The 16,098-nt window shown below is 41.4% G+C and overlaps 1 protein-coding gene across 2 annotated transcripts; it reads left to right on the forward strand.

Moving 5' to 3' along the window:
- Window positions 1-432: 432 nt before the first annotated feature.
- LOC137006717 (TOG array regulator of axonemal microtubules protein 1) lies at window positions 433-15,932 on the forward strand. Of its 2 annotated transcripts, none has more exons than XM_067367720.1 (23): window positions 433-658; window positions 2,700-3,743; window positions 5,429-5,489; window positions 5,691-5,810; window positions 7,087-7,320; window positions 7,398-7,558; window positions 7,636-7,859; window positions 7,938-7,999; window positions 8,076-8,252; window positions 10,270-10,335; window positions 10,412-10,581; window positions 10,818-10,923; window positions 11,000-11,197; window positions 11,294-11,411; window positions 11,494-11,599; window positions 11,753-11,988; window positions 12,069-12,227; window positions 12,306-12,432; window positions 12,515-12,627; window positions 12,701-12,884; window positions 14,554-14,773; window positions 14,844-14,930; window positions 15,046-15,932. In XM_067367720.1, exons 2-23 carry the CDS (start codon window positions 2,778-2,780, stop codon window positions 15,288-15,290), a joined length of 4,140 nt encoding a protein of 1,379 aa, XP_067223821.1. In that variant the 5' UTR covers window positions 433-658; window positions 2,700-2,777; the 3' UTR covers window positions 15,291-15,932. The 2 variants fall into 2 exon arrangements, with proteins under 2 accessions (XP_067223821.1, XP_067223822.1); XM_067367721.1 differs by having other exon boundaries at window positions 12,704-12,884; window positions 15,046-15,931.
- Window positions 15,933-16,098: the final 166 nt, after the last annotated feature.

A 16,098-nucleotide genomic window follows, 5' to 3' on the forward strand; every position in this document is an offset into this window, starting at 1 on the left:
TACTATACACTCATATACTGCTCTTAGTGTACACTCACATACTGCTCTTACTGTACACTCACATACTGCTCTTACTATACACTCATATACTGCTCTTAGTGTACACTCATATACTGCTCTTACTATACACTCAAATACTGCTCTTACTGTACGCTCATATACTGCACTTACCGTACGCTCATATACTGTACTTTCTGATATCATATAATTTATATCAGGCTCCGGTTTTAATAATAGAAGCCAGGCAAAACCAATTTCTGGCAAACAAAAAAGACAAGATGTTTTTCTAGTCCAATTTTTGATTATTTTCTTTCGCAGTTGCACAAATGCTAATGGTTTTGTGTGCAAAAAGAACCATGTACATGTGACTCTCAAGAACTACACCTCCCACAGTGCACCGCGCCAGCCATCCATTGTGGGGTCAGAGGCCGCGTCACCATGGCAGCGGCTGGTTGTGACATCAGCGCCATTTTGGTTGTGTGTTGTGATGGAAGCAGCGAGAAAATCAGAATCCGACAGAAAAACTGAGAAAATCAGACCCAAATCAGACAAATTCAGAGCAGAGAAAGCAGATTCAGCGAATCAGGCTGAATCACATCGAGAATCAAACCGAATCTGGAAGGGAGTCGTTCGGAGTCATTTAGATCTGCAATAACAGGTTTGATTTTCACTAAAACACTTCAGCCATTTCAATCATTTTAATGTTGTTCAGTGTTGTAAATTGTGTTATATAGTATATTATCAATGGATTCTGTCATGTGTGTCGACTTGATAAAAAATAACATCAAACGAATCTACCAAACAAATCCGATATGATGAATGAGAATAATTAATATTGCAGAATCGCCTCAGAAACTCGTTATTACGGTGAATATCGAGTCAGAGGATGAAAACTGACTGAATGAATGAACGAGTGAACACCGTAGAAGAGCAACAAGTGGTTCTCCTTCTGAACGATCATCAGGAATTCCCGAATATTCATGTGAAGATCCGTCATTACTGTTAAATTGAGCTGAAAGTGTGATGTTTCCCAGCAGCTGCTGTCTATTTTAACATCACTTCAGCTCAACATGACCTTCTACAGCCACACTGTTGTCTTTCAGAGCTGAGTGTGAATTTGTTTGTTATGTTTTAAAATATGAAGCAATGGACTGACACTTTCTCACCTCGAGGACAATAAAAAGTTCTTAAGTTATTTATTTCAATCAAAGGTTGAAATGACGACCCATGTGAAAAAATACTATAGTAATTTATAGTAAATACTATAGTGTTTTTGAACCATACTATAGTAAAGTACTTGAATTAATTTATTGTGGTAATTCTATAGTTGCTGTGATAATATAACAACTATAGTAATATAAACAAATTACTTTACCCAAAGTTTTCTACAACTTTAGGGTATATTATACTACACTTTACTGTAGTAAAAACTAAAGTATACTATAACAGTTTATCAGTTCACTATAGTTAATACTACAGTATGTTGTAGCATTCATTAACAAATTGTTGTAAATATTACAGTATACTACAATTTACTATAGTATGGTTCAAAAACATGAGTATTTTTTCACCTGGGGAACAAACATTCATAGAATGATAATTCAGAGTTATCTGATGTTTAATAATGTTGTTAGCACTTATTCATCAGTCATGTGACATATTTCTGAAACATTTTAGTTAGACATTAGTCTAATGATTTTTAAACGTTACTACATAACATTACTAATTTTTCAGATAACATTCAAAAGTAACGTTTCCATAATACTCGCAAAATGATCAAATAGAGGAAACATTACTTTAATGTTTTATCTAGTGCTCGCATAACCAAGAAAAAAACGTTTTTAAAACATTTAATGATATTTTGAACGTTCAGAGAACATTTAGAAAACATTTGGGTTCTGGAAGTTAAAATATTAACGTTTTATGTTAACTTATAAACCTTTTAAAGGTTGTTAATCAATGTTTTTTTGCTTCTGTTAAATCCGTCATCCTGCATTATTTCAACTTAGTTTTAAAATAATCATGTTTAAAAACAGAATTTGTGGTGAAAAACTACATTTCCCATGATGCTGCAAGTAAACCCCACCAATCAGAGAGTCGCTACAACCAAAGCACGCCAAAATAGCTCATTAGCTCCGCCCACTCCCACTGTGATTGACATAATCGAGTATGTATATGCATATTTTGCAATAAACTTCTCCACAGGGAAATTGATTTTTTTATGATAACTTATAAACCTTTAAAAGTTGTTAATTGATGTTTTTTGCTTCTGTTAAATCCGTCAGTCCGCATTATTTCAACTTATTTTTAAAATAATCATGTTTAACAGCAGAATTTGTGGTGAAAAACTACATTTCCCATGATGCTGCAAGTAAATCCCACCAATCAGTCTCGCTACAATCTAAAGCATGCAAAATAAGCTCTTTAGCTCCGCCCACTCCCACTGTGATTGACGTAATTGAGTATATTTGCAATACACTTAAAAATATATTGTTTTTATATATAATCAACATTTTTAAATGAGCAGTTTTATATTTTTCCATTATTTTTAATTTGATTATGCTGTTTGCAATGCATCATGGGATTGTAGTTCTTTCCCTCAGTAAAGCCGTTAAACGTTTTTTTTGCTTCAAATCAAAGTCGTAATGTAATGATTCACCTCAAGCTTTCCTGGCGTCTGTGACTCTTCCCATCTTCAGGTCTGTCGCTGCGATGGCTTCGCGTCCCTCATCATCATGACAGATTCCCCCGCGTCGGCTCCGTCTGGACTCTGACCCATGATGATTTATGGATTGATTCCTCAGGAGTTACACGAGCAGCTCCTGGACCAGCAGAACTACCAGAACCGGACCCGCGGGGTGGAGGAGCTGAAGAGCATCCTCACGGATCTGGACCTCCAGCAGGTGTCCTCCGGCAGCATAGTGGAGTTCATCCAGTTTCTGCGCAAGCTTCTGGACGACAGCAACTTCAAGGTGTTGTACGGCACCTTACAGCTCATCAACCTGCTGATCGAGAAGCTGGACGGCGATGTGGAGCGCTACTACAAGGAGATCGTGGCGGTGACCGTCAGAGCGCTGGGAGACTCCCGTAACGTCACCCGACGCGAGTACATGAGCGTCTTCAGGCAGCTGATGAGGACGGTGGCGCCGCAGCGCGTGCTGGAGCTCGTGGTCGCTCAGCTCCGGCACCGCAACTCCAGGGTTCGAGAGGACGCCGTCAACATCATCACGGCCGCCATGCTCACGCACCCGCGCAAGGACTTCGACATCGCCGGCCTGTGTTCGGAGGTGGCCCCGTCCCTCGCCGACAGCAAGAGGAAGGTGCGCCACGCGGCTCTGGAGCTGTTCGCCGTCTTCGACTACTGTCTGGACACCGGGAAGAAGCAGCCGCTCGTGAAGGCCGTGGACCGTGTGGAGCTGACGGGAGACGTGCAGGGCCTCATGGCCGCCGTTCAGGCGCGGCGAGCGCGGCACATCCTCCCTCGGCTGGCGGCCGACGGCACGGTGGAGTATGCGCTCATCCTGCCCAAACCGGGACAGAGACGTCTGCCTCAGCTGGGCTCCGGCGCCGATCTGGACTGGGTCATGAACGGAGGACGGGTTTCCAGCTCGCGTAGCGCCGCAGACGCCGATCCCGTAGATGACGCTCCGCAGCACAGGAGGATTGTGAGCGCCGGAAAAGGGAAGAACAAACTGCCCTGGGAGCGATCGGTCCTCACGGCTAACGGAAAGTCACCTGATCAGGTGAGTGATGAGATCAGCATCATGATTTAAAGGGGTGGTTGATTATGATTTGACTTTTGTGTAATGTTGCTGTTTGATCATAAACAACATCTGCAAAGTTACGACACTCAAAGTTCAATGCAAAGAGAGATATTTTCTTTTACACAAATCGCAACTGCTGGTAGGGACTACAACGAGCTTCTTCCTGGGTTAGTGACATCACAGACCCTAAATTTACATAAACCCCGCCCCTGAGAACACACAACAAAGGGGGCGGGGCCATGTTGGGCTGCTTTAGAGAAGAGGAAGAGTTGTTGTAGTCGAGTGTTGCTCATTTTACGCCACAAACAAGGGTCAATTCAACACAAAAGATGAACATGACGGCACATGCTAGTGGATGAGTTGAATCAACTCCACAGCAACTACATCAATTTATCCACTAACCATTCAGAAACGTCTAAAAGTTGTAACTTCTTCCTGAGTCTCTCCATCAGTGTCGACTCCGGTTTGAACAATGTAAGGCTGAACACTTTCATCATTTTGGCTGCGTGAGATTCTCCAGCTTTGTTGTTGTTGAGCTGTTAAAGCTCCGCCCTCTTCTGGAGCAGCAGCTCATTTGCATTTAAAGGGACACACACAAAAACGGCGTGTTTTTGCTCAAATTTGACAAGCTATAATAAATGATCTGTGGGGGATTTTGAGCTGAAACTTCACACACATTCTGGAGACACCAGAGACTGATATTACATCTTGTGAAAGAGGAATTATAGGTCTGCTTTAATTCAGTCATGTGGTCATTCAATCTCCTCCAGTGCTTCTGTTGTCTGAATGATAGTTTAGACTCTTTTATCATGTAAAAGTCTGTTTCATTTTAAAAAAATAAACATTGTCAGGGTTAAATTGATGTTAAATGATATTTCCTGCATATGAAGCTGAAATGAGACGTGTATGAAACGACATCATTAGGTGAAGGACTAACACATGTAACCGCGACTCACTGGAGGTGGTTTGTGTTCTCGTGACGTGATCCAGTGTGTGTGTCAGTGATCCGGCAGTGTTTCCCAGCAACACTCACACACTGGAAGACTAACAAACACCAGCAGCACATGGAGGATTTCTGAAGTTTTCCAGCACAAATATCCAAACATTCTTAAATCAAGATACATTTACTGGAGAAGAGAAATGACTGAAGATAAGAAGAGAAGAGTGAGTTTGTCATTAAAACAAGAGCAAATATCTGTCAATGGAGTCAGAAAAATAAATTAAAATTGGCAGATATTTGTTCTTGTTTTAATCACAAACTCACTCTTCTCTTCTTATCTTCAGTAATTTCTCTTCTCCAGTAAATGTATCTTGATTTAAGAATGTTTGGATATTTGTGCTGGAAAACGAGACAGAAACACTGAGGAAGAACATCATGTTTTGCAGTGGAGTCGTCTATAGATGATAATGGATTAAAACTGTGATAATGTTCTTCTGTTGATCTCATGGAGTGTGTCAGATGAGATCTCAGAGCGATCGATTGTAAACTTATTCATCTACTTATTTATTTTTTATGGCTTATTTATTTATGTATTATTTATGCTATTTATGTTCTTTTGTATTTCTCAATTCTTTTTAAAGCTCCTGCATACCAAAGCACATTCCTCGCACATACTTGGATTGTGATTCTGAAACACAGGGATAATGTGTGTTTATTCCTGCAGGTTTGCAGTGAAGATCCATCCACAACCATGAGACTCCGTCAGGACACCGGTGCCAAATACAGTACGAACTCCCATGATTCACTATGTTTTCATAGCATATAGTTTCATAATCAGCATATAATCCACTGAAGATCTCACATCACTCATAATGTACTGAACCCGGCTTCATTTCCCAGAGATCCTCTTGTTGAACTGATTATATGAAGCGAGCGGCGTGATTATCTACTATCACACTGATCCAGTGTCTTCTGTTCTGGTCCAGGTCCATCAGAACCGCTTCAGTCTCCGGGCCGGACGCACAGGTCTCTGGGTCGACTGCGGCGCAGCGGAAGCTTGGATTCGGATCCAGACATTTTCAAAACAGCCAGTGAGCCTGAGAAAGGTGACGGCACTGTCAGAAGAACACGCTCGTTTCATACACTAATCTTTATAGTTGTTATTATCTCTATAAACGTATGAAATGAGCCTGAAAACATCAGAGCTCTCACTGCATCACCACTGGATCGACCAATCAGCATCCAGGCCTTTATACATATGATCAGACGGCAGTTTAATGGGATTTTATTAAAGGTTTCTGTGCAGTAGATTGGGACCAGTGTTAATCATGTAATATCAGTTTTTATTAACATTTTGAAATAGCTGTAATTTAATTTCTTTATTTAATTTATTAATTTTATTTTTTTTAATTAATATTTAAGTTTAATTTATTTTTATTTCAGTTTTACTTTTTATGTATGTCCAGTTAGTAATTCAGTTTTCTTCAAAACTTATTTCAGTGAGTTGCCAGGGCATCATTTCTGATTTTTGTTTAGTTCAAGGTTTTCATCTAATATTAATATTTTATTATATTTGAGCTTTATTTCAATTAACAGAAATGTTTTGAATAGATTTAGATGATAAAAGCGTCATTTATCACTGAAAAATATGGAATAAAAAATTTAATTGTGACTTTTTAATGACTTTATAACTGGCAATTGGATGTTTATATCTCAAAGTTCTGAGAAAAAAGTAATTTTGAGATCTACAGGAACCAAGGAAATTTGACATCTTCACCCTATTATTAAAATATTATTCAAATAAATTATGAACAACAAGAACTAATGAAATATTAACGACCGATTATGTTTGCTTTTTCTTGTCAGCATTTTGTTTTTCTGTGGATTGTTTTTCTAGAGTAAAATAAAACCTGAAGTTGTAGTTTGCCTTTTTTACCTAATAATTTAATCAGAAAAATACCTTAACCAACTTTAGTGTTTTGTTCTTCCCTCATATTTAAAATATTAGGCAAATATCCAAATTTTCCTCATATTTTGATGGTGTGATCAAACTTGTCGGGTCATTATGTTTTCACTGTTATACATTAGGGGGCGCTATTACACATCTTCTGAAAGTCCAGATCCAAACACAGGCAAAGAAGCAGCAGAAACAAGCGATAAAAGCATTGCTGACGCACAAAGTTTTGTGAAAATGATCAAAAATGCTGGAGGTGACTGGTAACTTTTTACGAAAACGCTGGCGGGGAAAGAGTTAAAAACAAACATCCCCTCTGGACATCCCTTTTGGCCACTACTGTAACCTCGCAATTACATTTTGTATGTTTTTATTCCGTGGCAGAAACGAGCTTGTGAACAGCACAGTGTTTCCTGTTCCTCCCGCAGGTTTGAAGACCGGCCGTTTCCTGTCGGGCAGCGTGGAGCGCACCTTCTCCCTCCCCTCCAACTCAACACCTCCGGGCTCGTTCCTGCTGCCCTCGTACCCGCTGACCGCTCTAGCAGGAAGTCTGCTGACCCCGGCCGTCCCCCACCGAAACCACGCCGAGCCCTCCCTGTCCATGTCCAGCACGTGGCCCAACAGACGTGACGTCAGCCCTCACCGCAGGAGCGACATCGCCGGTTAGTGCTCTTCATCTCACAGGAAATGAACGAACCCACATGAGCTGAACTAACGAGCGCCTCTGATGATGTCACAGGTGAGGTGAGCTCCAGCAAGCGCTCTCCGCTGCCTCCTCGTGTTGTCCGCCAGAGCCGGACCGGCGGCAGACCCTCGTCAGAGCAGGACAGGAACCTGCGGCTGGATCTGTCCGTCAGCAGCGCAGGAGGGCCGGAGGACGAGCCGCTGGACCGCGAGGAGGTGAGCGTGACGCTCTGCCGCGTGTCCGCACTGATTCCAGCCGCCCGTGACCTTGATCTGTCCTCGTCTTCTTTCAGATGCTGAACTCCTTGCGGTCGCTGAGGAACAGCGCGGCCAAGAAGAGGGCCAAAGTCAGCGCGAGCGGCTCCGAACCGGATCCAGACAGTCCGGACTCGGCGGTGAAGCTGGAGCTGGTTCCTGATTCTCCGGAGCAGACGTCCCCGTCCGTCACCAGCCCTCTGAGCGAGAGCGGCCTGAGCAGCCTGTACTCGCCCCCGTCACCCAGCGGCACCAAGAGCAGGTCAGACCGGACGCTAACACCCGCCATAAACATGTTCAGTTCAGCTTCACATGAGCTAATTCTCATTCCTGACCGCAGCCCCGTGAACTCCGCTGAGAAACCACGAGCGGCCTCAGGAAGACGTGACCTCGGAGCTCAAGGTGCGTATGTGAAGCACACATCTGCATACGTGCCGTCACATGTGTGTCACGTGACCTCTGTGTGTGTTTGCCTCAGGCGTGACACAGCAGGATAAGAGCCTGTCTGACGGGAGTGTCGGTGTGGTCGGTCAGAGACTCGTTTACTCAAACAGATCGTTAGATCCGGACGAGGAGAAGCCTGGCGATATGACATCATCACCACAGATCAGAGCCGCCGGCCGCGAGCCGCTCCGCGCTCTCAGAGCCGCTAAAGGTGAGCGGTGTCTTCTGCATTTATTTGATCGAAAATACTGTAAAAATTGTGAAATATTATTAAAATTAAAAATCTATTTTCTATGTGAATATATGGTTAAGTGTAATTTATTCCTGTGATCAAAGCTGAATTTTCAGCATCATTACTCCAGTCTTAATTAATACTTTTATTCATAAAGATGCATTAAATTGATCAAAAGTGACAGTCAAGACATTCAAAAGATTCTATTTCAAATAAATGCTGTTCTTTTGAACTTTCTATTCATCAAATCATCAATCCTGAAAAATAAAATGCATCACTTTCCAAAAAAATATTAAACAGTTTATAATTGACAATAATCAGAAATTATGAAAAATAATAATAATTAAATTGTAATAATTCTCAATTTTACTGTAGTTATTTGAAATTGTATTATTTCACAATTTTTACTGTAGTTGTTTGAAATTGTAATATTTCACCATTTTTACTGTAGTTGTTTGAAATTGTAATATTTCACTATTTTTACTGTAGTTATTTGAAATTGTAATATTTCACAATTCTTACTGTAGTTATTTGAAATTGTAATATTTCACCATTTTTACTGTAGTTATTTGAAATTGTAATATTTCACCATTTTTACTGTAGTTATTTGAAATTGTAATATTTCACCATTTTTACTGTAGTTATTTGAAATTGTAATATTTCACCATTTTTACTGTAGTTATTTGAAATTGTAATATTTCACCATTTTTACTGTAGTTATTTGAAATTGTAATATTTCACCATTTTTACTGTAGTTATTTGAAATTGTAATATTTCACAATTCTTACTGTAGTTATTTGAAATTGTAATATTTCACCATTTTTACTGTAGTTATTTGAAATTGTAATATTTCACAATTCTTACTGTAGTTATTTGAAATTGTAATATTTCACCATTTTTACTGTAGTTATTTGAAATTGTAATATTTCACAATTCTTACTGTAGTTATTTGAAATTGTAATTTCACAATTCTTACTGTAGTTATTTGAAATTGTAATATTTCACCATTTTTACTGTAGTTATTTGAAATTGTAATATTTCACAATTCTTACTGTAGTTATTTGAAATTGTAATATTTCACAATTCTTACTGTAGTTATTTGAAATTGTAATATTTCACCATTTTTACTGTAGTTATTTGAAATTGTAATATTTCACCATTTTTACTGTAGTTATTTGAAATTGTAATTTCACAATTCTTACTGTAGTTATTTGAAATTGTAATATTTCACCATTTTTACTGTAGTTGTTTGAAATTGTAATATTTCACTATTTTTACTGTAGTTATTTGAAATTGTAATATTTCACAATTCTTACTGTAGTTATTTGAAATTGTAATATTTCACCATTTTTACTGTAGTTATTTGAAATTGTAATATTTCACCATTTTTACTGTAGTTATTTGAAATTGTAATATTTCACCATTTTTACTGTAGTTATTTGAAATTGTAATATTTCACCATTTTTACTGTAGTTATTTGAAATTGTAATATTTCACCATTTTTACTGTAGTTATTTGAAATTGTAATATTTCACAATTCTTACTGTAGTTATTTGAAATTGTAATATTTCACCATTTTTACTGTAGTTATTTGAAATTGTAATATTTCACAATTCTTACTGTAGTTATTTGAAATTGTAATTTCACAATTCTTACTGTAGTTATTTGAAATTGTAATATTTCACCATTTTTACTGTAGTTATTTGAAATTGTAATATTTCACAATTCTTACTGTAGTTATTTGAAATTGTAATATTTCACAATTCTTACCGTAGTTATTTGAAATTGTAATATTTCACAATTTTTACTGTAGTTATTTGAAGTTGTAATATTTCAAAATTTTTACTGTATTTTTGATCAAATAAATGTAGCTTTGGTGAGCAGAAGAAACTTCTTTTTAAAACATTTAAAAATCTAATTCCACACTTTTGTCCAGTAATGTCTGTGAGTCGTGTTGAATAGTTTTTGATGTAATAAGTTCTCATGTTTGTTTCAGGATCTCAGCAGCACACGTCGAAGTCCTGCAGTGCGCGTGACATGTCGGAGGGAGTGATCGGACGAGGTCGGTTCACGGCTGTTTTACGGGCTGATGGTCTGAAACACTGACCTTCACTCATCTTCTTTCCTCATTTCTGCAGGAGTGTTTGGTTCTGTTGTTCTTCCCAGTCGTCCCAGTGTGGCGGCTTCACCAGATCAGGGCGACTCGTCCAGTAAAGCTGCCCGTGAGCCTCCATCAGGCGTGTACGGCCACGCTTTCACCGGCGGAAACATCGACTCTGACAACAGTCCTGAACCGGAGGAGCTGCTGGTGCGTCTCAAACAAGCTGTTTCCATCCAAAGCTGTGAATTTAACTAGTGCACAAAATTAGAATATGGCATAAAACATTTGCAAAAAAAGCAGCGTTTCCATCCCATGTGTTCAAAAGAACAAAATCATCACTTCCTGTGAAATTGGTGCAAAATATCAGTAATAAAACTCAAAATTTGCATAAAAATACATGGATGGAAACATAGCTAGTGAGTCACATGATGTGTGTTTTACAGGAGAGGGTAAAACTGTCTAAGTTTGCACGTGACAAGATGCGTCAGCGCCGTCTGGAGCAGCAGGACGAACCACCCGCTCCAGACCCGACGAGACGTGATGTGAAAGGTGAAAGGTCAACAGCAGTGACAGCCCTCACTCAGCCGTGTCTGTCTTCCTCACGGTTTCTGCTTCTGTTTTCCAGACATGACCCTGAACGGCTGCGGGTCGCTCTCGGATGAATCTCCCTCCAGTCCGACAGGACCACAGAACCCAGTGAAATGTCTGAGCCCCGCCCACCAGCCCGCCCCCCCGACCGGCCCGCCCAATAGAAACGCAGCGCCGCGACTCAGGCGAACGCCTAGTCTGAGCCGGACGCGGCCGCCTGTGGCACACAGCTCCGGTGTGAATCCTGAAAAATCAGTTTCCACAAAAATATGAACTGTTTTCCCTGTCAGTGTCTGAGGTTTGTCTGTGTGTAATCCCGTTTTTCCGTCAGATGAGTTGATTTCTGGAAGCCCTGGAAAAGAAGGGCAGGATCCGGCAGAGCTGCGGCCCTTCTCTAAACCGGAGCTGGCGCTCACTCAGAGCTTCAGGCTGCTCGCCTCGGACGACTGGTCAGTCTAAATCACATGATCACCGCCAGCACTGACACACAAATACGAGCCGTTCTGTCTCTAATGTGTTCCGTTCATGAAGGGAGAAGAAGATCGAGGGGCTGAACTTCCTGCGCAGTCTGGCTCAGTATCATCCCGACGTCCTGGTGAGCAGGATTCACGACGTGTGCCTCGCTCTCATTCAGGAGGTCAGTCGGGATCATTTCGTCACTTTGAGTCTGAAGTCAGCTTTATTTTTTTATCAGATCGTTTCAAAGCAGTGATAAACAGGAAACGGCATTAAAGTGTGTAATAAAGCTGCTTGTGAAGGTAGAGTTTCATGTCTCCCTGACCGACTGAAGGTTCGTAACCTGCGCTCCGGCGTGTCCCGCGTGGCCGTGGTGGCGCTGGGCGACATGTTTGTGGCGCTGCAGAAGGGAATGGATCAGGAGCTGGACGGGACGACCAGAGCGCTGCTGCACAAAGCCGGGGAATCCAACGCCTTCATCAGACAGGATGTGGAGCGGGCGCTGGACAGCATGGTGCAGCACTGCACACTGACCCGCAGCATGAGCGCGCTGCTCGCCGGAGGACTCGGGTCAGCACACGCCTCCTCGCCTTCACGTCAGCTTCTGTTGTGCTTCTGAAACGCTCAAACGTCTGTGTCTGTTTCCTCAGTCACCTGAACTCGGTGGTGCGGAAGTGTGCGGCTCAGCATCTGTGCGCTCTGGTGGAGAGGGCCGGCGCCGCCCGCCTGCTGTCTGGGACCAAAGATCTCACCGACCGCATTCTGCCCGCCGCCTCGAAGCTGGCGCAGGACTCGTCTCAGGAGGCCAGGTGAGCCACGGCAGGGGTCAGAGGTCACTCACGCTCTCACCTCAGCGCTTCACGGTGTCATCGCTGTGTCTCTTTCAGGTACTTTGGTCGACGGATGCTGCTGTTTTTGTCCTCTCATCGTGACTTTGATAAGATGATGGAGAAGTTTGTCCCGGCTAAAGACCTGCCGGCCATCAGGGACGCCGTCTTCACTCTCAAAACCAAGGTGTGTCTGTGTCATGAAACCATGTCAAGTCTGGTGATCTCCTCAGACGGGTCAGGGTTCAGTGTTGATCTCTGTGTTTCAGGGTTTGGGCGAGATGCCTCAGGACGCTCCGTCGGCGCGGGGCAGACGCTCTCTCATGGGCAGCGGACTCGTGCGCACCTCGTCCCTCACACGTGACCCTCTGACGGCCAGCAGGTAGGACACGCACACACCCGTCTGTCCGCTGTCTGACGCTCATGCTGTGACGCTCACGAGCACGTGTCTTCAGCAGAGACTCCGGACAGTCCGGGAACAGAGCGGCCGCACACAGCCTGGCGGACAGAAGCGAGTACGTCAAACAGATGAAGACGCTGCTGAGCTCCAAGGACTTCAGGGAGAGAATCAGGGCCATCGATCAGCTGGTGTCCGACTGCGAGGAGAACCCGTCTCTGGTCATCGGCGGCCTGTTCCCGGTAACTGATCCGTGTTCGAGAACTAAACCTGTCAATCATCAAAGCTTCAAAACAGGGTTATTATCCGTAACTTGAACTAAAAAAACAAACAAAAAAAACATTGACTTGAAATAAAATATAAAAAAAACGTGGCGCCGATGGCCTCATGGGCAGCGCGCCAACATGTAGCGCCAATGCGCTTTCCTTTCCCGGTCTCGGCCCCCTCTCTCTCTCCCACTTCACTTCCTGTTTAATAACTGTTCTATCATAATAAAGGCAAAAACACCAAAAATAAATCTTAAAAAAAAAAAAAAAACGTAAAACTTTATTTGATTTCAGCTTTCAACATTTTTGTTTTCATTTAATTTAACTTGAACTACTTCAATTAAATAAATTAAAATTAAATGAATAAAAACTATAAAGACATATTTTAAAAATGCAAAGACAACGAAAAAGTGCCAAAACTTTAACTAAGCGTAAATAAATATATAAAAATAAAAAACAAAAATTATAAATATATAATAGTATATCAGTGATACTAAACGTCAGTATTTAACACATCCGTATTTGTCAACTCCGTCAGTAAAAACCTGTTCCCTTACATGATTCATTAGCGGAGACTTTTGTCTACAAATAAATCCGTTAAAAATAATGTATTATTAAATAATAAAAACTAACTTCCAAAACATGATTTGTCCCTTATTTCAAGAATCAGTGAAATACTTTTTATTTACGTTTTGGTTAGTTAAAGGATTAGTTCACCCCAAAACTAAAATAATGTCATTAATTACTCACCCTCATGTCGTTCCACACCCGTAAGACCTTCATTCATCTTCAGAACACAAATTAAGATATTTTTGATGAAATCCGATGGCTCAGTGAGGCCTGAGCAATGACATTTCCTCTCTCAAGATCCATTAATGTACTAAAAACATATTTAAATCAGGTCATGTGAGTACAGTGGTTCAATATTAATATTATAAAGCCACAAGAATATTTTTGGAGCGCCAAAATAATGACTTTTCAACCACATCTAGCGATGGGCCGATTTCAAAACACTGCTTCATGAAGCTTCTGAGCGTTATGAATCTTTTGTTTCGAATTAGTGATTCGGATCTCCTATCAAACGGCTGAAATCTTTGGCGCTCTGAGTCACTGATTCGATTCGTAAAGCTCTGAAGCAGTGTTTTGAAATCGCCCATCACTATATTGTTTAAAAGTCTTCTTTTTTTTTTGGCGCACCAAAAATATTCTGGTGGCTTTATAATATTAATATTGAACCACTGTACTCAAATGACCTGATTTAAATATGTTTTTAGTACATTAATGGATCTTGAGAGAAGAAATGTCATTGCTCAGGCCTCACTGAGCCATCGGATTTCATCAAAAATATCTTAATTTGTGTTCTGAAGATGAATGAAGGTCTTACGGGTGTGGAACGACATGAGGGCGAGTAATTAATTACATTATTTTAGTTTTTGGGGGAACTAACCCTTTAATGACTTAAACTTTAAATGAACAAGAGAAATGTTTCCTTTGTAACTAGCTGAAAGAAAGTTATTTTTTTTATGATTTTAGTATAATAACCCTGTTCTGTCCAGATCATAACATCTCATCATGACAGTGACGGTGATGATGGTGATGATGATTGTAATAATGATGAAGATGTTTATGATGATGGTCTGCGCAGGTGTTTGACGCTCTGAAGGCGCGTCTGCAGGAGTCCAACAGTAAAGTGAACCTGCGCGCGCTGGAGGCGTTACAGACGATCATCGCTCTGCTCAACGACAGCCTGGCTCCAGTGCTCAACATCCTCATTCCCGCCGTCGTGGACAATCACCTCAACTCCAAAAACAACGCCATCTACACGGCGGCGCTGGGGGCCGTTCAAGCTCTGATCGACAACATCGGTGGGTTGGCGTTGTGTTTGCGACATAAAGCCGTTGACTTCACCTGCTCACTGTACCTGTGTGTTTTCAGACAACAGCCTTCTTCTTCAGCCCTTCTGCTCCAAGGCCCAGTATCTGAGCGGGAAAGCAAAACTGGATCTGATTGAGAAGGTCGCAGGTGAGTCGACGTGTTTCCAGCTCTACTAGAATGCTTACTTTCCTCATATTCTCCATTGTTGCAGCAACACTACACACTGAAGGCCGATGAATGTGTGCTCTTGTGTGTGTTTCAGAGCTGGTGACGGAGCTGTACCCGCGCAAACCGCAGCTGGTGGAGCAGAAGGTTCTTCCCTTCTTCTGGAAGCTGCTCAGCTCCTCCGGTAACAGCGGCAGCGTCAAGGCGGCCGCCGCTAAACTGGCGGAGGCGCTGCACGCGCACATGGGCCGGACGCTGGTGGAGTGCGCCGCCTCGCAGCCCGCGAACGTTCAGTGCGACCTGAACGAGCTCCTGAGGGCCCAACACACACACGCTACCTGAATACAGACGTTTCTGCATTTCCCACAGTGCCTGGACTCTTGTTTTATAAGAAAGAGAAGCGCTTGACTAATGCTATTAGCGGATTCACACTCAGATTAGATCTGACAGGATCAGGTTTGCCGCTTTGCACTTTCACGGTACCGCGATCATGATTCTTGTGGTCGTGTTGAAAGATTTTGAATGTAAAATGCACAATGTTGTTTTGTAACGTGTGCTATGGAGCATTTCTAAGAGATGTGTCGTTATTATTATCAGAGTCTTTTGTACTGTATAATAGCACAGTATTAGCTGTACTGTATGTCGGTGCAGTGTATTTTTGACAATGAAGCAATGATGGTTCTGTTCTAAGTGCGACCCGTCTTAGTTTTGTTGCATGACCAAATTTATTATTGATGGGGTTCAAAAAATACAATGAAAAGAGCAAAATATCAGTCAGAACGATGCCTCCATCAGCTCTGGATGTGAAACCGCTGTATTTTTGTGAATGTGAAGCTTTGAATAATAATAATAATAATAATAATACAGGTGAATTCATGTCCAGATGTAGTTCTCAGTTTAGTGCCAGTCATTCCAGAACAGCCTTGATGAGATTTCACATTAAATTATATATGAGAGAGATTTATCTATATAATAAAGTGTCTTATTTCTGTAAACACTCGTGCTGTGATTCTTTCTTCATCTGATTCTACACAAACTTGACATATTTTGCCAGTGTTTTTCTTTCTTTCATCAACATATGAGCTTAATAATTAAAAATCTACATTTTTTGAAAAAGCATTTATATATTTATTCTAGTAACAAACACACA

The sequence above is a fragment of the Chanodichthys erythropterus genome, chromosome 18 (assembly GCF_024489055.1).
Source record: "Chanodichthys erythropterus isolate Z2021 chromosome 18, ASM2448905v1, whole genome shotgun sequence".
NCBI lineage: Eukaryota > Metazoa > Chordata > Actinopteri > Cypriniformes > Xenocyprididae > Chanodichthys > Chanodichthys erythropterus.

What these genes read in the sequence shown, in the direction of transcription:
- LOC137006717 (XM_067367720.1), top strand. Translation starts at nt 2,778, where the DNA reads ATGATGATTTATGGATTGATTCCTCAGGAGTTACACGAGCAGCTCCTG. An exon ending in GCCTGTGGCACACAGCTCCG is followed by an intron (nt 11,198 to 11,293) that starts GTGTGAATCCTG and finishes TTTTTCCGTCAG; the next exon opens with ATGAGTTGATTTCTGGAAGC. An exon ending in TCATCGGCGGCCTGTTCCCG is followed by an intron (nt 12,885 to 14,553) that starts GTAACTGATCCG and finishes TGGTCTGCGCAG; the next exon opens with GTGTTTGACGCTCTGAAGGC.